Source organism: Motacilla alba, chromosome 1, assembly GCF_015832195.1.
Source record: "Motacilla alba alba isolate MOTALB_02 chromosome 1, Motacilla_alba_V1.0_pri, whole genome shotgun sequence".
Taxonomy (NCBI): domain Eukaryota; kingdom Metazoa; phylum Chordata; class Aves; order Passeriformes; family Motacillidae; genus Motacilla; species Motacilla alba.
In genome coordinates, this window is record NC_052016.1 from 57,204,992 (window position 1) to 57,229,167 (window position 24,176).

The 24,176-nt window shown below is 37.5% G+C and overlaps 1 protein-coding gene across 3 annotated transcripts in view; it reads left to right on the forward strand.

Moving 5' to 3' along the window:
• The window catches only part of BRCA2 (BRCA2 DNA repair associated), a 36,130-nt gene that overhangs the window by 9,945 nt on the left and 2,009 nt on the right, over positions 1 to 24,176 (forward strand). The window contains exons 10-26 of one of the 3 annotated variants that reach the window (XM_038127554.1): positions 1,181 to 2,347; positions 3,222 to 8,003; positions 8,720 to 8,812; positions 9,713 to 9,782; positions 10,137 to 10,558; positions 11,429 to 11,619; positions 12,192 to 12,379; positions 12,723 to 12,893; positions 13,206 to 13,557; positions 14,258 to 14,413; positions 16,504 to 16,648; positions 19,423 to 19,544; positions 20,591 to 20,792; positions 21,019 to 21,185; positions 21,274 to 21,409; positions 22,062 to 22,318; positions 22,765 to 22,908. In XM_038127554.1, the coding sequence (XP_037983482.1) occupies positions 1,181 to 2,347; positions 3,222 to 8,003; positions 8,720 to 8,812; positions 9,713 to 9,782; positions 10,137 to 10,558; positions 11,429 to 11,619; positions 12,192 to 12,379; positions 12,723 to 12,893; positions 13,206 to 13,557; positions 14,258 to 14,413; positions 16,504 to 16,648; positions 19,423 to 19,544; positions 20,591 to 20,792; positions 21,019 to 21,185; positions 21,274 to 21,409; positions 22,062 to 22,318; positions 22,765 to 22,908 (8,765 nt within the window). The remainder of the gene's footprint in view (positions 1 to 1,180; positions 2,348 to 3,221; positions 8,004 to 8,719; positions 8,813 to 9,712; positions 9,783 to 10,136; positions 10,559 to 11,428; positions 11,620 to 12,191; positions 12,380 to 12,722; positions 12,894 to 13,205; positions 13,558 to 14,257; positions 14,414 to 16,503; positions 16,649 to 19,422; positions 19,545 to 20,590; positions 20,793 to 21,018; positions 21,186 to 21,273; positions 21,410 to 22,061; positions 22,319 to 22,764; positions 22,909 to 24,176) is intronic. The other 2 variants (XM_038127565.1, XM_038127570.1) reach the window with 2 other exon arrangements.

Sequence of the window (24,176 nt, forward strand, 5' to 3'; positions counted from 1 at the left end):
TGACAAATTGTCACAGGATGAAAGGATATGGACACAGAAGTTGCTTCAGAGGACCCTACTTTAGTGAAGGAAAATGACCTACCTGTACGCTCAATCAGTAGTGTTACAATTTCTTCTTTTTGAGATCTCATTTACCACTCAGGCCAAAAATAGAAAGTAAAGAGAATGAGTCACTTTCTATGCCTACAACATCAGCTTGAACCTATAGTGGATGTATTGGAAATAATTGGTTATGTGTGACCAAGTACTGGGAAATCTTCTATGGACTTCCAAATGGAAAATCTTTTGGATATGATGATATTTAAAAGTTCTAGTAGGGAAAGTTACAGAGTCATAAGTTGAAAAAATTGTACCTAAAAAAAGCTAATGGAAAAAGTTAAGCTATTGGTTATGGGCTTAAGGAAAACAGTACTGTTTTCTAGGTAATTTATTATGATTTCTGTGATATGAAAAAGCCTTAAAAAGCAGTCTGTAAATGAAACCTGGTTTTGAATGTGGAATATTCTGATAAGTGGGTCTCATTTCATACATTTGAGAAGGTAATATTTTTATTTGGCATGTATAAGCTCGACATAGTAGAGTTTGGGTTATTTTTCCTCCATTGCATGTTATTTCTAAACAAACAAAAAATTCTCATTATTTTTCTAATATTTATGCCAATCATGGAACTACTTAAATGCTTCCTAATCAATTAAAAGACTGAGAGTATTTCTAAATCTTTCTAGATACTATACTATTTTATATAATAGTAGAAGACAATTTAATAATTAATCTTTATATAACAGTTTCTTTAGCTGCCAGTTACAGATAAAAATAGGCGGCTTCTTAATGTGTCTGGTTACCTATCATCGGGTATAAATTTTGGAAGAAAAAAATAAATATATTGTCAAATTTACTACTCACTGTCTGTCTGTAGGGGGAAAAAATACTCTTGAGACAGCCAGGTTTCATCTTGGCAGCCTTAGCCACTACAGAGCTCAGGAGTCCAGGGCGTTTACATGTATTTCCTTTGCCTCCTGTTTCTTCTAACAGCTGTTTGCATTTTTCTCTACCAACTCACTCCTGAGTAAAGGTAATGACTATAAAATTGAAAGCTCTATTTACCAATACTGTTTACAAGTTATTTCCTGAAACTTATTATCTTACTTCTTTTCCTCTCTCCATCTTCTCTAAACTCTAGAGTCGGAGGTGTTAGATGGCTTACTGGGTGAGATGGATAGGTTTGAGGACACACTCAGCATGCCAGCTGAGTCCAGTGGAACTCTTCTGCTGATGCCACATGCTCTGGATGCAGTAGAGAAATATGAGATTAATCCAGATAAAACACAAGAAAAGGGGCATGTTCCCTCTCAGCAGCCTAATGGAAGAAAGAATGGCATTTCACAGGAAGTCAAAACAAATAGCTGGACTGAAAACAGCCACTGTACTCGAGTGAACGGTTCTTTACTCCAAAACACCAGTGAAGATGGCTGTTTATTAGGACATGAAAAAGAATTGGAGTCTCTTAGGAACGCAGGAGATGTGCATGATTATAGAACAAACAAGTCCTTTGAGAATGAGAGGCCTGTGAAAGAAGGTATGCACTCTCCATCAAGCCAGTGGTCTCAACTGAACTTATCTGGTCTTGACGAAACTCACCTGGAGACGTCTGTATGTAGCTCTCCACCCTCCAACTTATGTAGGGAGGAAAATTTAGAAGAAAAGTCATTACTAATGGCCAAGGATGATGCTGTGGAAACATCTTTCCTGAACTCTTCAGGTTTGATAAAAGCACAAAAGCTGTTGAGTGTGGATTTGTCAGAAAAATGCTGTGAAATGAAAAACCATGAAAACAACCCAACATCGGAAATAACTCCAGTAAAATCTATGTCATGGAGTGTTCAAGATCCAGAGTTAGTAAAAGGATGTGCAGATGAGGTTTCCAAAATGAGCTTCTTAAACTGTAATTCTTTTTTAATTGAACACACAGATGTCACAGAGTGTTCTATAGTCTACAGTGACAAGTTTTCCACACATTTAAAAGCAGCTTCTAAATCTGTCGTAACTGATGTTCTGTCTCACCCACTTGTGTGTAGTGCCAAGTCTCCAGATAACTGTGATGACCTACATTTAATAAATAATGAAAATACTCTTACAAAGTCTGGTTTTAAAAACCTGAAGATGTTAACTAGTCTGAGAAAGAGAGCCAAGAAATTTATTTATAGACTAAATAATACTTTATTGTATCAAGAAGAAAAAATACAAAAAGAAGTAACCTCTGAATTACCTATTCATACTGCATTGCCACATTTGGAATCTGATTCATTCGAATTTAGAGACTGTCTGGTGGCCAGTGATGTTGAGCCAGGTATATTAAGCTTCTCATCATTTGTGGAGGATTCGTTATTTATTATGAGCCTTTCATGTAAATGTTCCAGATAAAATCATGTAAAATCTTGTCATTGTGGAAAAGTGGCTGGGCAGTTGAAAATCAACATAAGGGATTGGTCTGTTATACAGTGATAAGGATAGCATCATTTTCAAGTAATCTTGTGATAACTTTCTTCCTAACAGGTTAGTTTCTGGAATAGGCACTTCCACCCTGAGCCATTATTGTAATTGACAAGCTTAGTTATCTTTCTCAATGCTGCTTTTACATCCATAGTGTCAAGGGCCATTTTGTCTGGGTTAGTAACTTCTAAGCGATCATAAAGAATGTTAAAGTTGTATAGTTATTTTTCTAGAATTAGGTGCTTTAAGACTGTACATCCGTTTCTTCCAAAAGCACAGAATATTTTCAAAAACAATATAATGAAAGCAAGCACATGCTTCTGTTTTTCAGAAGCTGTTGTTGTTCCTAGAAGAATTACTTTATATTAGGAGTTGAAGTATTTTAAATTAAAAACAAATCCCTATGTTGAGACACAAGGAGTTGAAGTCCATCTTTTGAAATTTCATTACAACTAAAAATTTATTCATTGTTTTTTACCTGGTAGCACTAACTGCAGCCAAATCTCTTGTTTCTGGCTGTTAGAATATAATTAGGTTAAACAGACCTCCGGCCTTGTCAAGGCGTTTGCATTTGAAAACAAAAGTGATTTGGCTTTCAAACAAAAACTTTGGCTTCTGCTGTTAAGCTTGTGTAGAAATAATCTAATCAGCCAGAATTTTATGAAAATCTGAATCTACATGTGTTTGAATAAATTTATTGAAATTTTTCTCTGTAATATCTTGTGTTGTAGACCACTTTCTTCCTGCTGAGAGGAAGCATTTGGAATCAAATACAAGGACAAAAAACTCCAGCAATTCTACTTTAAAAATGGACATAATGGATAACTCATCTGATAATTCCTTCAGTGATAGGCTGAAACAACAAGACCTGAGAGACTTGGGGGAAAATGCAATAGAGGATCAACCTGCTGTATCAATAAAATGCGTAGAAGTATCTAATACACTGGAAGAAGACACAAAAAATTCTTCAAATAGTGAGATTCTTTCAAATATAAAACGTAAAGTTCTGACTTCAGCATGCCTAATGGCAAGAAAACGTTCCAGATTTCTTCTTAAAAGCTGCACTTTAGGGAAAGGTGAAGAAGATAAGGACATGAGTGCTAAGGTGAACAATGGAGCTGCTGTACCTCAGAGCCTGAAAGAGCTTGGGTCTTCTCCTAGGGACAAGGAACTCTTGGTCGATATTCATGGTGACTCTACATCTGTGACAAACAGCAGTTCCCATAATACATTGTGTCAGATCAACTTTGGCATAACTGGAGTCAGTAGTGACTATTGCAATAAATTATCACCCAGTAAAAAGCATTCTACAGACCAGAGGTCAGGAGTTGACTGTAGAGAAGTACACAGACCCTTGGGAATAAACTGCTCAGAAAATGACAGTACTGTATTAAAACAAGGGGAGAAAACAGATGCAGCTGCCTTTTCAGAGGATGTAGCCAACAATGAAGACCCAAAGCCAGCTGAAAACAGCAAAAGCCCTCAAGCAGCTGCATTCAGGAAGGTAGCTGTAGACGTTTCTAAAGAATTATTAGATTGTGTAGATAATAATTCTTTAAATGAAGTAATTTCTGCAGAAGATAAACAAATAGTGCCTATGTATTCCTGCAACATGCCAAACAAGAAGCTAAAGTGTAAAGGGGAATCATCACTGACTCTTAATGCGTGCAGTTTGAATCTAGGCTTCAGTGGCTTTCAGACTGCTTCTAATAAGCAGATTAAATTCTCTGAATCCAGTATAGCTAAAGGCAGAATGCTGTTCAAGGATATTGAAAATGAATGCTTTGAAGCTTCTCCCATGGAAAGAGTCAGAAACTTTTCACATCAAGTTAAAAAGGAAAATATGTTATTCTCAGATTCAGAAAGCAAGCTGGGCAGTAATTTATCTGATTCTTCAGATTTGCAGGCAAGTTTTCTTGAGCCCAGGCATACACAGTTTACTCCACATAAAGTTGGCTTTTGTAAAAGCTTTCCTAGAACTCCACAAGCCTTGCAAGAAGCAAATCAAGCCTTGACAGCCAGCCAAGAAGCTGAAATTGCTGAACTTTCCAGTATCTTGGAAGAAACAGGTAGTCAGTTTGAATTTACACAGTTTAGAAAGCTAAGTAACACAATACAGAGTCATGGCTTGCAACAATTAGGAACTGTAGAAACAAATGGAACAAAGAATGTAGAAAATACTTCTGAAACAAGGAAAGATGTGGGGGTTTGTAGCACTTTAAAATCGGAAAATCAAGTAAAAAATGACAAGTATTATACTCAGGAAGACACAAATGAAGACACTGAATTTATGAAAAATGAAAAAGAAAATGCAGTGGTTTTCCACGAAAATGATAAAAAGGTTACTTTTACTAACTTAGACATAAATGAAAGTAGAAGATCTGATCAGAGCTTTCCCATAGCTAAGCAGGACAGCTTTTCTAATTTCATAGGCTTTACTTCAGCTGGAGGTAAAAAAATAAATATTTCAAAAGCAGCTTTGAGTAGGTCTGCAGAGCTCTTCAGAGACTTGGATGATGATAACTATTTGTTCAAATCTTCTGAAACTGGTACTAGATGTCACAATTCAAAAGGATCTATATCTCCTAACAGTAATTTTTCCAGATGCCTGACAAAAGAAGGCAAAGAAAAAACTGTTTGTGTTTCATATTTCAAAAGCAATAATGCTGTTTCCCACACAGGTTCTGTTTCCTACCATGCACAGAATAAAAATGAGGAAGATACTAGTACAGCATTCAAGGAAAATATGGAAAACAAAGCAAAAATATCAGCAAATAATACTGAAAATGTTAGCTTCAGTAGTATTAACAATATCAACAGCCTATTATCCACTAAAAATCATAAGCAGAATTATAAAACTTCCAAACAAATTTTAAATCAAGGAGACGATGAAGGCAATTTGCAAGATCACTCATTAGGTGTAACATGTCTAGAAGATGCTGTTGTGACTGCAGAAGAACACAGTTTAAATACGTCATACGAAATGGAAAATCAGTCTCCTAAGCAGAAAGGAGAAGACAGAAAGGAAGATGAATGTTTGTCGCCAAAAGTTCAGACTCCTGGTGGTGATATATCCATTCCTGATGCAGCTTTGGATCATTCTCTGCCCTTGTTCAGTGTACAGTGTGGAGAAGGAGATGTAAATGTTTTGGAGAACTCTGATAAAGAAAAAACAAATTGTAAAAATATGGCAGAAGACACCACTCATGATAAGGACCTGCTAGTGAATGAAAGCAGAATAAAAATAGGTTCTTACCATCATTATCAAATACCTCTTGAACAAGAGGTAAACATGGGGAAAAATGAAGTGGAAGGGAGTTATCTGACTGGTTTTCATACTGCTAGTGGCAAGAAAATAGCAATTGCTGATGGATTTTTGGCTAAAGCAGAACAGTTTTTTGCAGATGTTGATGTAGGAAAGGAACATGATGACAATTTTGAGAATCTCATCAAGGAAAGGAAATGTGGCAAGAACTGTGTTAAAGACTGCGATTTATGTATTGAAAACATTGCTCAGTGTGACTCAGAAAAACTCAATGAAAAGCTTTTTGCTGAAGAGCTGGGAGATCAGTTTAATCAGGCAGTAGAGAGCAGTCCTATTATAGAGGCTGCAGTTCTTGATCCTGCTAAAGTAGATGCATTGGTTGATGTAGGTGAAGCTTGTGAAGGGATTTTGGTAACTTCACATATGCATAAGAAAGCTGATGTCAGACCTGGAAAGTCAGAATTGAAATCCCTTAAAGGACAGAAGAGTGATGCTTTAAGTATAACTCATTTGTCTGAAGATGGAAAATTTCTTGCAGAGAAAAAGTTGGACTACTCACCAAGAAAGAGAGATGATTTGGGAAACACAGATGATTTTCCTGTGAACTCTACTGCATCTCTGCATTTAATAAAGGTACCACGTGACCTTGAAGACAACTGTGTGCCTAGAGATACAAAAAATACTTTATTTGTTGATGAGAGCAACAATAAAGCTGATCAATCACTCCTTTTAGATTCAAAAAGTAGCTGCTCTTACATGAATGGTGACAGTAAGGAATTCGACTTAGAACATTTAAATAAGCCTGCTGCTGATGAAAATTGCTTCACAGACACCATAGCCAGTGCTTGCCTAAACCAGTCACTAGTCAGTCTTTTTGAAGAGGAAACTAATTTTAACAGGCTAGAAGAAACAACACTGAAGGTTGAAAAGCAAAGGGGTGATCTGAAACAAACTGTGTTTAGCACGGCAAAAGGGAAAGCTGTGTCTGTTTCAGAAAATGCATTAGCAAGTGTCAGACAAATGTTTCAAGACTGTAGTGAGGCTGTAGAACATGAAATTGAGCCTAACTCAAGATGGAATCAAACAGAAATTGGTAGAAATTCATCTGTAGTCCTTCATGCTGAGTGTCCTAATTCAACTGTATTTTTTAATGATACAAAAAGTGAAAAGGTTAATTCAGCCGCATCCCATTTTGTTGAAGTAAATGCAAGTACTGATGAAGAGAGTCACCTAGAAAGAAGCACATCTGCAGATGCAAAGTCTGCTTCTAATTCTCAGAAGCAATCCTTTGAGCAGAATATTAAGCTCTTAGGGCACTTTGTTCCAGATAAGCAGATGAAGCCATCAGATGCTTCTACAAGCAATTTTGGATTTTTTAGTACAGCAAGTGGCAAGCCTGTACAGCTTTCAGAAGAGTCACTCAGGAAAGCTAAACAGCTCTTTTCTGAAATGGAAGGTAATCATTCACCACATGTACAAGAAGCATTTTTAGTTGAGGAGGATGTTGAAAAGTCTAAAGTGCACACTGAAGTACTTCCTAGGAAAGTCCAGGTAGTGTCATCAAAAGGGGAAGAAAATACCAGCCCTCAATTGATCTCAGATTCTGCTTTTGGCTTCAGCACTGCTAGTGGAAAGCAAGTAAAAATTTCTGAAGATGCCTATCAAAAAGCAAAGGCAATTTTAGAAGAATCTGATTGCTTTTTGAGTAGTGGGCTTTGTACTACAGATCAACTTAGTTCAATTAAAGACAGTGGTCAACGTGTAAAATGTTTAACAGATAAAGTGATCTCAGAATTCAAAACTGAAAAAAGCTGCAGTCAAGACTCTGACTTTAAAAGCATCTGCTCTCAGGAAATAAAGTATTTTCCAAGCGCTCACCATGTCAAAATGCCTCAGCACACACCATACAATCTGAAAAACAAGCAGTTAGCATCATTTAAAAATAACTTTCAGCAAGAGAAAACTGAGTCTTTTGGAAAAGGGCAGCTGAATCTATGTTCAAAACCAGAGTCTGAAGCAATTCCATGCAATGCTACTGCTAAAGCAGAAATTAGTACTAATCTTCTACAAAGCCCAAAAAATTACTTGGAAGTAGAGGCTGTAGAAAGTGCAAGAGCTTTTATGGAAGACAGTTTTTCCAGTTCTGGAGTACAAACTAATGCTGCACAGACCTTCAGAGGCAGACCAGATAAAAACTTCCAAAATAAGACCTTTGGGAAGAGGCACTTTGAAGAAAACAATTCACTTGGTAGGTGTTTTATTTTATGTATGTTCAACTCCATATTTCTTCACAGTGGGTTGGTTTAGGTTTTAGGGGTTTTTTTGCATGTCACGTTGATTTTTAGCTCACAGAAACATTCAGGTTCTTTCTCTAGGCGTCAGTGACAAAAACTCTTCTTGCTGCAGGGTGGTTCATCCACCCTTCCCAGGCTTAAATATGCACAGTAGAAGCTAAATTTGTGACTAGTGATTTTGAAGGTGTACAGGTTTGCTGTTTTACTGTAAGCTTACAGAAGAAAGCTGCTGCTCCTATTCATGCTGATCAGACTTTTTTTTCCTCTTTGTATATATCTAGTGTTTTTTCATTGAAAAATGAGTAGCAGTATTTTCATTTTCACTTTTTTTGTGCATTGTAGGTGAGGACAATGTTTTGCTTGTATCAAGATTGCTAGTCTGATACGAAAAATAGTTGATGGTCTAAGACCAGTTTCTTGCTTTCTGAAAGTGATCTGTCTAGGGCTGAAGTGTTGGTACTTGGTGCTTGCGCAGACACCCAGACCAGTTCAGGGACCTGGGCTAGCTGTAAACTCCTTGTGGAAGAGGAGATGAAGACCTGAAAACTTGCTAATTCTGCTAGCTCTGACTTCAGTGTTTTATTTAGAAATTGCAGTTATGTTATCCCAATTGATTAGAAACTGAACTTGAAAGGAATATCATTTTTAAAACTCTGTGTTTTTATTCTAGGTGAACCTCCAATTAAGAGGCAGCTTCTGCTTGAATTTAACAGAACAAAGAATTCCCCCAGGTCTTTGAAAGCTTCAAAAAGCACCCCTGATGGTAATTTTAGTTATCTTGTGTTCTAAGCAGTAATCCAGTGTCAGCTGTTATCTTGAGAATTCTTCAATTTCCAGTAACCTAACATATAATAAGTTTGCTTAACTACTGCATTTATCAGTGTAGTCATGGAAATTCAGGAACGCTGCTGTGGTAATGTCTCTGCAGACTTGAAATCACGTGATTAATGATGCCTTATTGCATAGACTCTAAATATATTCCTTCTGCAAGAACTCTGGTTTAATTTCTAGTTCAGGAGGAATTTACCTTCTCTCTCACAATCCTAAATCTCACAAATTCTAGTCTCAATAGGAAGAATGCATTTTATTGATTAATCTACAGAAAATATTTTATTGATTTACTTTGTGTTGCTACTTACTAATTACTTCTCATATGAAACTTCCTCTTTGCAGCCTAAGGGCATAGCACAAGTGGGTTTACATTCCAGGCAGATACGATATAGTTACGTTGATAATTCCAAGATAAGCATGTCCTTCAATAATGGAAGGAGGAGTTTGTGCAAATGTGCCTTTTTTTTGTGGTAATGTCAAATAAAAGAATAAAAGTTGCTGAAAGAGTTCTAAATGGAATGGTGAGCCTACTTGGAGTTAATATGATAAACACTTCCCTTTCAGGAGCCTGAAAATACCTTGCTGGCTCACAGACACAAACTCTTGAGAGCTCAGCATTGTGAGCACTTATCCCTTAGATCTCTCTGGGAAGATGTTTAAAAAAACATTTTTAGGGGGAGGAAATAATAAAGCTGTTTAAATCCACTCTGAAGAGTTTTCTATTAATTAATTAATTCTATTAATTTTCATTAATATAGATAAAGCATGTGCTGCAGATTTCTATCTGTGTAATGTACCATTTCAAACATTTTTTTTTCTAATTATATTACAGGCATTTTCAAAGACAGAAGAAAATTTATGTACCATGTGCCTTTAAAACCTATAACTTGTCAGCCTTTTGGGTGAGAAATTCTAGAGTTCTTCTTTGTAACTGTCTAAAAATATACAGTAATAATTTATATGCAACTTTATAAACAGCTAATCATTTTATGACAAAATAAATATTAAGTTACCAGATAACATGCTCCTGCTGTAGACCAGTGAGATGCTAAATAAACTATACCCTATTACACTGTGTCTTTTCTCAATAGGTAGAAGTTAAGTATGCTGTTTTTTAAATACCAAAGACTGGTATTTTGTCTCTTTATTGATACAGAATTGAAATTTGTATTACTAAATTAAGAATACAAAATTTCTGACAAAGATTTTTGTCAGGAAGATGCAACCTGTATACTTAGATGTTTTCATTTCTGTAGGTCAACTGAAGAACGGCAAGAAGTCAAGAATCCTACCCTTACCCTGCCAGATCAAGACTTCAGAGGATTCCAATCTAAACCTGCCATTTTTCAGCACTGTGCTCTCAGGCACTCTTCAGACAGTGCTGCAGCGGTTTCCACTCCCTGTAAGGCCTTAGCAAAAGAGAGTGAAGAAACGAGAAGTTTGTACAAATCTGGCAAAGCTGCTAAAACTTTTATTCCACCCTTCAAAACCAAGCTGACATTTTCTACATGCGAACAAGGCAGCAGCAGCAACAGATGTGACTCACCCATCAGCAAAAATATGGCCAAAGAGATGGAATTAAATCAGAGCAGAACTGAACAAAGTACTGCTGACCCTCAAGATCCGCAGCCTTGTATCGAGCATGCAGCAGACACTGACCTAGAAAATGGCAATTTAGGTATTTTAGATTTTACTCACTTAACTATTGTGAATACTAACTATCAGAGCTGATTTTTAATGGGTTTTTGCATGATTTGCAGACTCCAAAGTGAATTGAGAAGAAGGAAAATATTTCACGCAGTGTTTAGAAACAAGATAACTTATGTTTCATTTGATACTAGATTTTTCTTATATATCTCATAGATAAAATAATCTAGGAACCTTAGATTAGCCTTGCTATACTTCATTCACTTTTACAGACCCTTGTTTTCCTTCTGTCCTCTAATTAAAATGTAGACTTAGCCATATAAATGGTTGATTATGCCATTTTCAAAGAGGCAGACTTTGAATGCTCAACTGTTCCACTTAAGAATGTGGGCTTATGCCTTCTACGCTCTCTTGAATGCTCTGGTTCTTCTGGTTACTTCCATAATTTACAGTCAAATAATCTGGATTTTTTTTCAGAAGGACTTGTATGTATTTGAACAGGTATGTGAACATTTGCAGAATTAGATCCTGCAGTAACAGGCCAAAATTTCAGGATTATGGATTCTGTACTTATCAACTAATTTCATTCCAGTTGGAGTTTTTTATGAAGACTGAGTTCCATCTTCCTATGAGAAAAGTATGTGGATGGAAGTTTAGTTCAGGGACTTATGTAAAATTAATATGGATATGTAATTTGTTTTATATAAATATTCAAATGCTTTCAGTAATCACTGCTTTCTAAATGTATTAAGCTTCTAATATTTAGACTTGCAGTTTCTAAAAATCTGCAGAGTGGCGTAGAAAAAATGCTGCTCTGAATCTGCTACAGTGTGACTGTGTATCTTTACTTGATAATGCTTTTAAAAGGTTTTGATGTTTTGGGGTTTTTTTTGATTTGCAGCTATGGCCAGGATGGTGACAAATCTCCGCTGTGCCAGAGATCTGCAGGAAATGAGAATCAAAAAGAAATGTAGGCAAAATATTCGTTCCCAGCCAGGCACTCTTTATGTCATTAAAACATCTGCAAGCAGTAGAATCCCTCTGAAAACTGCAGTAGAAGAGAAATCTCCTAGCTTTTATTCTACAGAAGAGGTATATTGATATCTTTCTATTTTCTGTCTTGTGTCTGTTTCTCAAGACTAGCAAATAAAAACTCAGTAGCTTTTGAATAGATACATTCTTCAGTTTTTAGGTAAGTGTTTACAGTAGCTGTTACACCAGTTGCTACAGTACTTAAGTAGCATATATCCAGGTTTTAGGATTATTCCAAATAATAAAGGTCATAAATCTCTAGTGTTATAATCAAACAGGAAAAAAAATCCACCAGTTAAAATGCATTTGAAGAGCTTGTTTAAAAGAACAGCTAAAATTTAAGCTTAGGTAAATCTATATGAAAATGCTCTTGCTTTTGGTACTATGAAAGCACAAAACCTATTGAATTTTTTTAAACATTTTCAAAATATACTGTGATGCTGTTCTGCTAAAACAGTTGTTGGGAATCCTCCATTCTCCGTGGTTTACATATGAAATGGCAAGGTCAGACAAAAGCTGTCTCAACCTTAAAGAAATATTTGATCTGAATTTATAAGACTGGATATTTAAACTCTCTGTTGAATTCTTACTATATTGTCATTATTTTGTCTTTTCCATCTGATTTTTTTCAGCTGTACACATATGGTGTTTCAAAACAGTGCGTACAAGTTAACAGCACAAATGCAGAATCTTTCCAGTTTCTCATCAAAGACTTTTTCAGTAAGGAGTATTTGTTAGCTGGAAATGGAATGCAGCTTGCTGATGGAGGATGGCTAATACCAACAGATGAGGGAAAAGCTGGGAAAAAGGAGTTTTACAGGTACTGTTGCTTATGAACTTGGGACAGCTATGCTATTTATTAGATAGCAGTTCTCTTGTCTCCTAGAATAAAGCCAACACAGTGGTGTTTTAAAGCCTCTGATTCCTGTTTTTTACTATGCATTTTTAGTACACCTCTCTTGCTATAAATAAAGGTATTCTGGGATTGTAAATTTGCTATGTAGATTAATGTTGCTCATGATTGATCCTCGGTGACCATTAAAGAAAGCAAAGTCAATTTGGAAAATTTCTAGAAATTCTTCAAAGGTGTAAATAGTCTAAGTAATAGGGAAGTTAAAATTTACAGTGGATTTCAGGTTAATTTATTAACGATTTATCTGCAGAGCCCTCTGTGACACTCCTGGTGTGGATCCCAACCTAATCACAGAGGCCTGGGTTTACAATCACTACAGATGGATTGTATGGAAATTGGCAGCCATGGAAGTGTCTTTCCCACATGAATTTGCTAACAGATGTTTGACACCAGAAATGGTCCTGTTGCAGTTGAAGTACAGGTATGTGTATAGCAATATATTGAGAGCTCTAATTTTTGTTACTGTCTGCTTTCCTGTTTGTCAGTATTACAAAATAAGCACATCTACCTTGCATTCTCTACTTAGCAGAATGCTTGTATTGTTAAATTTACACACAGCAGTATTAAAAGCGTAGTGTGTGTGTTACCTGAAAAATGTAGAAAACATTTGCTTTGCTACAGTGGTGCTTAATCATGTAGTTTGAGTAACCAACAGTTTTCTGCAATTGTGTTTAAAGAAAAACAATGTGATGGATTTTGTTTGCTGTAACTAAGAACCAGTTCTTTTTTGTAGGTATGATTTGGAAGTTGATAAAAGTAAACGATCAGCAATCAAAAAAATAATGGAAAGAGATGATGCAGCAGGTAAAACACTTGTACTGTGCATTTCCAAAATCATATCGCTGAACACAGTTGTATCTCCTAGCAGTAGCAATAAGAACATGGAAAGTAAAAAAGCAGCAGCTTTAATTGAAGTCACTGATGGCTGGTATGGGATCAGAGCTCTTCTGGATCCACCTCTCAAAGCTTTCTTAGATAGAAGAAGGCTGACTGTTGGTCAGAAGATCATAGTGCATGGAGCAGAACTTGTTGGTCCTCAAAATGGATGTACACCACTGGATGCCCCAGATTCCCTTATGTTAAAGGTAAATTAAATATTAGTTCAGCTTGATTGGATGTGACTGAGAGATGTGATAAATGCTACTTAGTTGAGCCATATTTTGTAAACATAAAAAGTTATTGGGGTTTTACAAACAGATGGAGCTTTGCTGGAGTTTAATAACCAGATTTGTAAGACATGACACAAGGATGCTATTCAATACATTGGAAGAGAAGTTTGTAGTATAAAATTCTGCCAAGTTTTGCTATGTATTTTGGCAGTTCCAGCTGCTTACTTTGGTTAAACACCAAGTTGCAAAAAAGTATTTATCCATCTCAGACAATATGGAAGTTGGAGGAAGAATGGGGGGAGTGGAGGAACCAATGAGAGGGTGAACTGGTGGGGGAAGGCCTTGGCTCATTTGAGGTTAGTTAAAGAGCTTTAACTTTAAAGAGGGTGAAGTTTCAGCATAATTCTGAAATTGCTACTCTGGTACAAAGCAATGGTTTGTCTCATAGATTCTCATTTCCCAGAGAATTTTAACTTTTCAGATTTTTAGATTCTGTTGAAAATACATTCTTCAGTGTGAAAGGAATTAAAATGTGATCTGCTCAGGTGCAAAAGTGATATATTCTTAGTGAAGTCGGTGTAAAAATAGATATGTAGATACTCCTGCAGATAAAATAAGTTGGATATAACTTTGACTTAGCAGTGACAGTTTCTCATTCACCATCTCTCTTGCTCAGATCTCAGCAAACAGCACTCGCTGTGTGCGATGGCACACAAAACTAGGATTTCATCGGGATCCCAGACCTTTCCCTGTGCCTTTGTCATCGCTTTACAGTGAGGGCGGTGCAGTGGGGTGTATTGATGTGGTTATTCAAAGAACTTACCCTATTCAGGTATGGTGTAAGTATTTTATGAATGTAACAGGGTTCTATGAGATCTCAATTATATTAATATTTTCTATATCATTCCTCAAATCAGACACAATATAGAAAGCTATTTTTTTCTTTTTAAGATGCCATTATGTGTAAAATAATGAGGAGTGGTTCTTTCATTCTGCATGTATTTAGTATTTCAGGACTGGAGTATACTGCTATAAGAAGAATTTGATTTTGTGTTCAGTATCATTTGGTTGACTTTGCTTTGAGCTTCAAAAAGCCAGAAATAATTGAATTTCAGTTCTGTACTCTAAAAAGTACTGCACTTGTTTTATTATAAGCATATTAACAAAAAGTTACATATTTCTAAGCATTTGTAGGATTACTTTTCCTTACATATAGCTGACTGTATTGTCTAAGTTCAATATTACTGAAAATACAGTGTGTAATTATGGTGTAAAATAGATTTAAGATCTTTTAAATACCACTTGATATCCAGACATTTTAAATACTGCAGTCAGACTTCACTGCAACTACTTGGTTTTATAACAATACCAGACACAAAAAAAACCAATATTTCTGTTAGTAATCAGTCTTTTTAATGTAAGCAGTTTCACCATGACACAACTTTCATATTTTATTAGCTTTCCTCAGAGCAGGTTATACTTGGCATGTTTATCTAGGATTCTTTTTTTATGGCCTTCTTTCTAAGGTATTATTTTATTGTTGGTGTATGTGGAGTGAATTCTGCAAAGGTACTAGCAACATTTGGTTTGGATCATTACTTTGCTATTTAGATCATTACTTTAATGGAGGAAATTGCAGCACTTATTATGTGGGCTGTCTGGTAGAACAAACCTTTATTTAGGTCTCAGAAAGGGAACTGTAATCTGTAACTGCATCACAGTAAATGGTTTCCAGGCTGGGGAGGAAAGTGCTTCTTCGTATCTGGCTATTTCAAGAGATTGATCTACTTTTTTCTGAGACACTTGCTCTTGAGACTCAGACTCTTGCCTCAAACATAACGAAATTGTGGGAAGATTTGGGCTGTCTGTCTCCTTTTACCTTAAGAGTCAAGAGTGTAGGAATCACAGTAGCCTTAATTAAAGGTGTCAATCTGTGAGTAATCCAGGAAATACATGGTGTACAATTAATGAGGTAGGCAGAGCCTATTTCAGCAATTCCCTGCCTCATAAGTATTGGTCCTGCAACCTTTCCCTGTCTTGCTTTCACTATACACTCCTGCTGCTTCTCTGTTCTAAACCTGGAGCTCAGCTGGTCCTGTTACTTAGGTAGCTTATTTCATTAAACTAGGAAAAAGTAACTAATAATAATATTAAAAACACACAATGAACTGCTGTCTATTGAATTACCAAACTGATGCAGTCTGCTGAGGTCAGATGTGTGCTAGAGGCAGTGCAAGGGAGAAGACAGAACTGTGCAGAAAATGCGAATGGAAGGAAAGGGGCCGCTTTCACCAGCTGTGGATCTCCTTGTTTAGCTCACTGGCCTCTTGAAATCAGGCACGCCATTTCTGGCAAAGTTGTGGACAAGGCCCTAGTCCTATGGAACCATCTCAGCAGAAAAGGTTTAGGAGCATCACTTGGGAGAGGGTGGGAGATTCTGGAGTTCTGATTCTATAGTTCTGAAGAACTACATCATCGTTCTTTTACAGCGGGTAGCCCAGGGTTACACTCTGTTAAAACAGACAGCACAGCTGATGTGGACAGGCTGGGGCAAGTTGGGTAGAATGCAGTCTGGTGTATTTTTCAGCATTGATTTTGATGGTTTGCATCTTAGTGTATCTACCAATGGGATCCATTCATCATCTAAATTACAACACTGATAAGCACTACTTGAAGCTATGTTTTCTTCAGCTGTTAAATCATCATCATTTTGGATACTGCTCATTCTGCCTGTTTTTGACAAGTTACCAACCAGTGCTGTGGGGTTTTGCCTTTTATCTGTTATACTGGAAGACCTTAAGGTCTGCTGCCTGTTCATTTTTAAAGCATTTTTTGCTTAACAATGAATATGAAAGAGGAGCCTAGATAATGTCAAAAATACTTTTTGGAAGTCTGGGTTTAGTTTTAATCTTTTTATTTCAGTGGATGGAAAAGACGTTGGCTGGTTCCTACGTTTTTCGTAACAGCCGAGCTGAAGAAAGGGAAGCTGCCAAGCACGCAGAGGATCAGCAAAAGAAACTGGAAGCTCTGTTTGCAAAAATCCAAGCAGAATATGAAAAGCATGAAGGTAAAGCTTTCATTCTTTCAGAACATCTATAAAGAACAGGAAAATATTTTGATGTTTTCAGAAAAGTCAAAAGAAATTGTCAAAAATCTTCTCTGGTGATAGAGAAGCAGAGATGGGATTTTGGGTTGTTTGTTGTTGTTGGTTTTGTTTTATGTTATTTGAGGCTTTTGCTTCCTGTGTGGCAAGACCTTTTGGTATAAAATAGTTCTGTGCTTATTTGCAAGGCTTTGCAGCCATCTAGGAAACACCTTTTGAACATATTTATAGGCAGGCCATTAAAAAATTATCCTTGAGGTGATTCTCAGGGAAATGCTACAAAATTGTAGAATTCATAACTTCATTCCCTTCAGGGATGTGACACTGTAAGATTTCACCCACAGGTGAGCACTGCTAGGATGTATCTCAGTAGACCTGGACACCAAGACTGAGCATCTTTCCTCATGAATAATTGCATGACTGTGCAGATACTGAGGTCAGTGGAGCTGCTCAGTGGGACAGGGACTCTGGTGACACAGGCCATGGAGAATGCTGAGTTACTGAAGGCCCTTGGTTGGCAATCCCAGGCCACAGAGACCAGGGGAAATTCTGGAGCAAGGAAGACATACCCTTGGTGGAAGAGGATCAAGTTAGAGAACACTCAGGCAAACTGGACATCTGTAAGTCCATAGCTGATGATGGGATTAACTCAGAAGTGCTGAAGGAGCTGACTGGTGTCTGTGGGGCTGCTTTTGATCTTCTTTGAATGATCATTAGTTCATTGGTAAAGGTGCCTGGAGACTGAAAGAAAGCAAATGTGTCTGCTGTTTTCAGAAGAAATAGGAAGAAGCACCCAGAAAACTACAGGCCAAGTCAGCCTTACCCTGATCCCTGAGAAGGTGATGGGACAAATAATCCTGGAACCTGTTAACAGGCATAAAATGGACGAAAATATGATTTGGAGTATTCAGCAAAGATTCACTCAGGGGAAGTCATGTTTGACCAACCTGACGAAGTTCTGTGATGAAATAACTGGCTTGGGCAGTCGAGGCAAAATCAGTGCATTGTCAGAAAGGCTTTTGACACTGTGTCCCTTAGGATCCACAGAGAGAAGCTGATGGGCTGGATGAGCAGGCAGGCAAGTGGATTGAAAACTGTCTGAGCAGTAGGACCCAGAGAGTGGGGATCAGTGGCATAAAGCCTGTTTGGAGGCCAGTAACTCGTGGTGTATGCAAGGGATGAGTACTGGGTCTAGTCCTGTTTTAACAAATTCATTTATGATCTGGAAAATGGGCCGATGTACTTACAGCAGGTTTGATGCTGAAAATTAGGACAAGTGATGGATACACTAGAGGATTATGCTGCCATCCAGAGGGATTTTGGCAGCTGGAGAAATGGGCTGACAAGAACCTCATGAAGTTCAACAAAGCAACTTGCAAATCTTGCACCTGGGGAGGAGCAGTGCCATGCACCAATACATGCTGGGGGCCACCCATCTGGAAAGCAGCTTGGCAGAAAGAGCCCTGGGGGTCCTGGTGAACAAGCTGAGGATTGTTGCCAGAATGTCTAAGAAGGTGATCCTTCCCTTCTGTGTAGCACTGGTAAGGCCACATGTGGAATGCCGTGTCTAGTTCTGGGCTCCTCACTACGAAAGAGACATGGAAACACTGGAGATACTACAACAAAGGGCCATGGATGTGTTTAAGGAATTGGAGCATCTGACATAGGAAAAGCTGAGAGAGATGGGACCATTGAGCTTGGAGAAGGCTCAGGGGCATCTGATCAATGTACTTAAATACCTGAAAGGACAGTGCAGAGAAGATGCAGCTAGGCTTGGGTCAGTGGTGTCCACTGACAGGTCCAGAGCCAAATGGGCACAAACTGGAACAAAGGAAGTTCCCTCTGGACATCAGGAAACTTTTTCACTGTGATGGTTGACTGACAGTGTTGCCTGGACAGGCTGTGAAATCTCTGTCCTTGGAGATAATAAAAAACTCACTGGACAGCCTTCTGTAGAGTGCCCCTGCTTGAGCAGGGGGGTTGGACCAGATGACCTCCAGAGGTCCCTTCCACTTCAATATATTCTAATTCTGTAATGGCTGACACTGTCCACCTCTCTCTGCCAGTGATTGCTAACAGTAGTTCTAGCATGGAATTCTTAGTTGAAATCAGAGATGGCCTTGTAATTCTTAATGTCATTGCTATGACACCTCATGTGTTGTTTTATGTTTGGTAAACTTGTGTACACAGGAGTCTGCTGTGCTGAAGGAATTCATTGAAATTCTGGCAGCAAAGTGACTTATCTAAGGAGAGGGTAATAGTTTAATGTAAGTTAACTTGGCATTTAGCTGATGTCCTGAGGAGGCTTTGTGTGCAGGCCTGTGCTGTCCCACATCTTGGTGTCTTTAAGACTTTTCTGCTGCATGAGAGGAAGAGCAAGTGACGGACATAAAGAAAATGTAGTCAAGTATCTATGAAGGTTTTTGGCAGCCTATCAATAGGCTCTCCTAAGTGATACTAGCCACTGATACTGGCTATCACAAAGTTTGTATAATATTCTATCTATGTTGTATTTAAATTAATACCTTTTTTTTTCTGCTCATATTTTCCTGATATGTACACACACACACACACACACACACACACACACACATACATATATACATCAATTCCTATACATGTGTTTCGTATTTTTATTCCGACAAGGCCTAAGTTCTGCTGTGCTTCTTACATAACTATTTCTTCCTTCACTTTAAAGTGTATTGGTTGTACTCCACATAAAGGCTTTTTCTCAACAGAGAGAACCAGTAGAAGAACACCAAGATCACGGATTGTCACAAGACAGCAAATCCATAATTTGCAAGATGGTGCAGAACTTTATGAAGCAATTCAGAATGCATCTGATCCTGGTTATATGGAGGTAACTGTAGATACTACTGGATTAATTTTGAAAAGCTTTTAGAGTAAATTAAAATTTAATAACTCCTGCTGAAATTGACCATTAAATTACTCTTTTGTTTTGCTGTCTTTTGATATTTTCTACAGCATGCTTATTGCTAAATAAATTAATATTTAAAAATTTGAAAAAAATGTAATGAAGGGTTGTTGTAATTGATTAATATTATCTTAGATGGCAATTTTCTCTTGGTATAAAAATCCAGGATATAGCACAATTAAAAGTTAATGCTGCTTGTAATTTTATTACTTTGCTTTGTCTTGCATATATGAAAACTTAATGCATCTCATCAATCTAGAGTTTCATACACATACTGTTGCATGCTGTTCTCTGAATTGTTTGGATAATTATATTGTCTTTGTTGTCTTCATTCCCTGTTCCAGTTAAATCACAACTTTTAAGTGTTTATGCCTTTACTAATAAAGTTGATTAGTCCCTGCCAGTTATTAAAAAATTAAACACATGCCTTGCCTTTTGCAAGTGAGGATCCTAGTCTGTCATATTTGACAAAATGGTATCTATGTCGTCTCAGGAGCTGCTTGTACAGAAATCTGGGTCTTGAAGGCTTGGTCAGTAAAGTGATGGGTTTGATGCATTTTAGTGTAAATCACTGTGTCAGCTCACTGACAGCAGCCTGAGGAGAAGTGCAACTCTTCCTTTAATCTTCAAGAAATTTTTCCTAATATGCCTTCATATGAAACAAGCAAGCCTGCCTTGTTATATTAAATATTCACCTTACTTACACACTCTCAAGCAGGCTTCTCACTAATTGTCAGGTAAGAACAGTGTGTAGTGTAATCTCTGCACAGACCAGAGAGCACCAGCTTAGTACCAGCAATACCACTGCTGCCTCCTGTTGTTTTAATATACCTCATTTCCAGTCCTAGTAGTGCATCAGCTGGAAATAAATTGCTTCTAACAGATGAACACTCAAGAAAGAGGCTATCTAAAAATCTTGTGGTTTTTTGATTAATAAAAAAGATACTGAGTTCATCTTCTCTTGGTTGCAGGGATATCTCAGTGATGACCAATTAAAAGCCTTGAAGGCTTACAAGCAGCTGATGAATGACAAAAAGCAAACTGAGATGCAGGAACAATTCAAGAAGGCTTTAGAGTCAGCAGAACAGGAAGAAAATGGTTGTTACAAAAGGGACGTGTCTGCAGTATGGAGATTACATGTGGTAGACTACAGAAAGCAAGAAAAACATAAAGGTCAGTGCTTGAAAAATGATAAATAACTTTCAGCTAAATGTGGTAACTGGCCAGCATAGGTAGATTTGAAGAGTTTCCCAACAGTATTTTAGCTTACATGTTAATATTTCCAGTTTGATTCTTGGTTTAGGGCTTTTGGATAGGAGGGAGTGTTGTAGATTTATTTTGTTTAAAAGCCTTCAAATTATGACTGAGCAGCTAACTGAACTTCCTGTGCTGTTGTCAGGAGCAGTACTGAGTATCTGGCGCCCGCTGCCTGACGTGTGTTCCTTGCTGAAGGAAGGTGCTCGCTACAGGATCTTCCAGCTGTCAGCATCCCAGTCCAGAGGCAGGGCAGACTCCTCCAACATCCAGTTAACAGCCACCAAGAAAACTCAGTATCTACAGCTACCAGTAAGTGCTTTAAGTGCGTAAAGGTGCATCATTAAAATGTGTCGCACTCTCTAAGTGTGGTAAATACTGAAGCTTTGTGTTTCATCAGGTATCACAGGAAATGCTGGTACAGATTTTCTTTCCAAGAAAGGCTCTAGAATTCACCACTTTGTTGGATCCTTCTTTTCAGCCACCATGTGCTGAAGTGGATTTAGTCGGAGTTGTAATTTCTGTTAGCAGAACAGGTACGTTGTGGACCACATTCATGTCCTCCCATTGAATAAGCACTGAATTCTTTATTTCAAAAGTCAGAGTTATCTTGGTGTTGCACCTGCATCTCAGACCTGTGAAAACCTCCTAATACACCCCATCATGGTGACATGCTGGCAGATAAATCTGTATTTCTGAAGAAAAACTCTCTCTGCTTATTAGTTCAGGAAATCAGTAAGGCAGGATCGTAGGATCATAGCTCAAATGCAGCTTATATTTAAATGTTGGGGTTTTTTTTTCCATTAATGGTGGGCCTGAGTTCTCACATCTGTGTTCAGCATCTGCAGAAACACCATCGTGCATGTACCATGAACTCCCTCTTTGGTGTACAGTGTCATGGAATGAGTGGAATTCAGGCACTGGAGCTGATGGATAGGGAGAGGTGGATGATCTTCTGGGTAAAAAGGGAAAGTTCTATAGGAGTATTGTTTTTAAAGACACAGACTTTGAGTTATTTTCTGTAATCAGTAGGGAGCTGGTGTAGAATATGAAAGAAGTATGAGATACCTGTCACCATGCAGATGGGCTCCCATGTAGCTCTTTCAAGATGTGTGTGACTTTTTTTAGTAGATCCAAATCACTTAAAGAGATGTAAAGGTTTAATTTGGACTTTTTTCCTGCTTTTAGGTTTCACTACTGTGGTATACTTGTCTGATGAAAGCTATAATTTAGTGGCAGTAAAGATCTGGACAGATCTCAGACACTTGGCTATTGAAGATGTAGTTGTCCGCTGCTCACTCATTTCTGCAAGCAACCTTCAGTGGCAGTCTGAATTCAGATCAGAAATTCCCATGCTGTTGGCTGGAGATCTTTCTTTATTCTCAGCCAGTCCAAAGGAATGCTATCTTCAAGAGAAGGTTAATGAACTGAGAAGTGTGATAGAGGTAAACCTGTAGAAGTGTAATTTGATGATTACTTTTAGTTACTGCTGTGTTACATCTTTCACCAAAAAGTCTGTTAGTATTGACAAACCTTTAAAAGAAGTAATGCACATAATGCTGAATTTGAGGGGAATTTTCTGGGAGATGGAGCAAGATGTTAATGCAATTTTCCTGGGGGGTTGAATGTCTTGATTTTTTTTTTTCCCCAAACTCATCCAGCATTGTCTTTAGGACGTGCCACAGAATCTCTGAGTGGCAAAAGGTCTTGTCAATAGGGAATCTGCCATGGACAGAAAGTGAAGGAATCTTCTATGTTGTTGGTTTGCTATAAAATAAAATTCCAGTGGGATAATGATGAAAAAAGAAAGTCTTAAATGTAGTGTTTGGATAGTCCTTACATAGTTTGAAAGCCAGATATACTGCATTGCAAACTCTGTTCTCCCTTACAGAATGTGCCCTCCTTTTGCTCTGATGCAGAAAGTAAATTGATGAATTTGCTACGAAGAAATCCCTTGCTTACACCCAGTTTAACTAAAAGATGTGGCTTGGAAAGCCCCTCTCCTTCCTGCAGCCATGCAGAGGATAGAAGTTTGGTAAGCTTCTGTAATTAATGCTGTGTTTACACTGGCAGTACATGCAGTAAGGATTTAAGCAAGTGTTATACCTGTGGTGAATGGTCTCACTTCTATGTCCATTTCATCCAGTCTTTTCAGGGCAATGCAAGCTGATTAGAAGCTTTCTCTGTGTGTATAGATTGGGATTATTCCCCAGAGGAGCCATGAGATAGATTATCCTTCCTCCAAACACTATATGAAAACTTCCCCTTGTGGCCTGTATTTCCACAACATTAAGTATTTTGAATTTGATGTGAGTAAAATGAATCATCTTTCTTTATAGATGATTTAGTGCGTCTTTGGTCCCACTGTGAAGATCATCCAGTGTGAGTGTCACAGAAGGGAAAAATCTTGATCTGTACATTTTTATTTCAAGGCATTCTGCAGTTCCCACCTTTGTTGAGAGAATTTATTTCCTGGTCTTTTTATAGGTAGTGTTTACCATTTCTAGGATTTAAAAGGGATGTCACCCGGAAAATGTATTTTAGCAGTCTTGACAAAAATTGATTTAAATAGTACTCAAGTTTCCCATAATAGCTGCTGGTGGTGAGTTGCTTCTGACGTGGAATACTGAGCACAGTCAGAACAAAAGTTTTTCCTGCCATGATTTGCAAGGGAGGTGGAAACACCCTGGTGTGATATCAGTTCCTGGGGACTAAGTTTAAGCTTGTAAGGCATCCTTTTCTATTTCAAAGGGAGGGCTAATGTTTAATTCTGAAGGTTTAGTTTATATACGTTATAGACTAACTAGTTTATATTTGTATAGTTTATTAAATACATTAATTTGTATAGTTTATTAAATACATTAATCATCTTTTAAAAATGAGACATTAAGTGTATTCTCAGGCCTGTGCTTGAAAGATTTGCTATGTAGCATCTGTCCTGTGTGTATTGTTTTCTTCAAATTTTTTGGTCTATGTTCTATCTTGGTTTTTCTTCAATTTTTTTTCTCCTTTTTACTTATTTAACCAACCACGTGTGGAGAACATAGCCAAGGCAGTAGAAGACTTATAAGTGCTTTGATTTCTTACCATGTGGCATAGAAAAATTCCCATACATTTTGCTTAGCTCTTAGGAACAAAATGTAAATGTACAGGTAAACAGTGACTTACCAGTCATAAGCACTTGAAGGAATAATATCAGTCACCATCAGGAGATACCAGAGTAAACTTAAATGGGATATGAATGATGATGTAATGTTTTTATATTGGCGGGGGGGAGGAGTTTCCCCCATTTTTTGGAAGTCT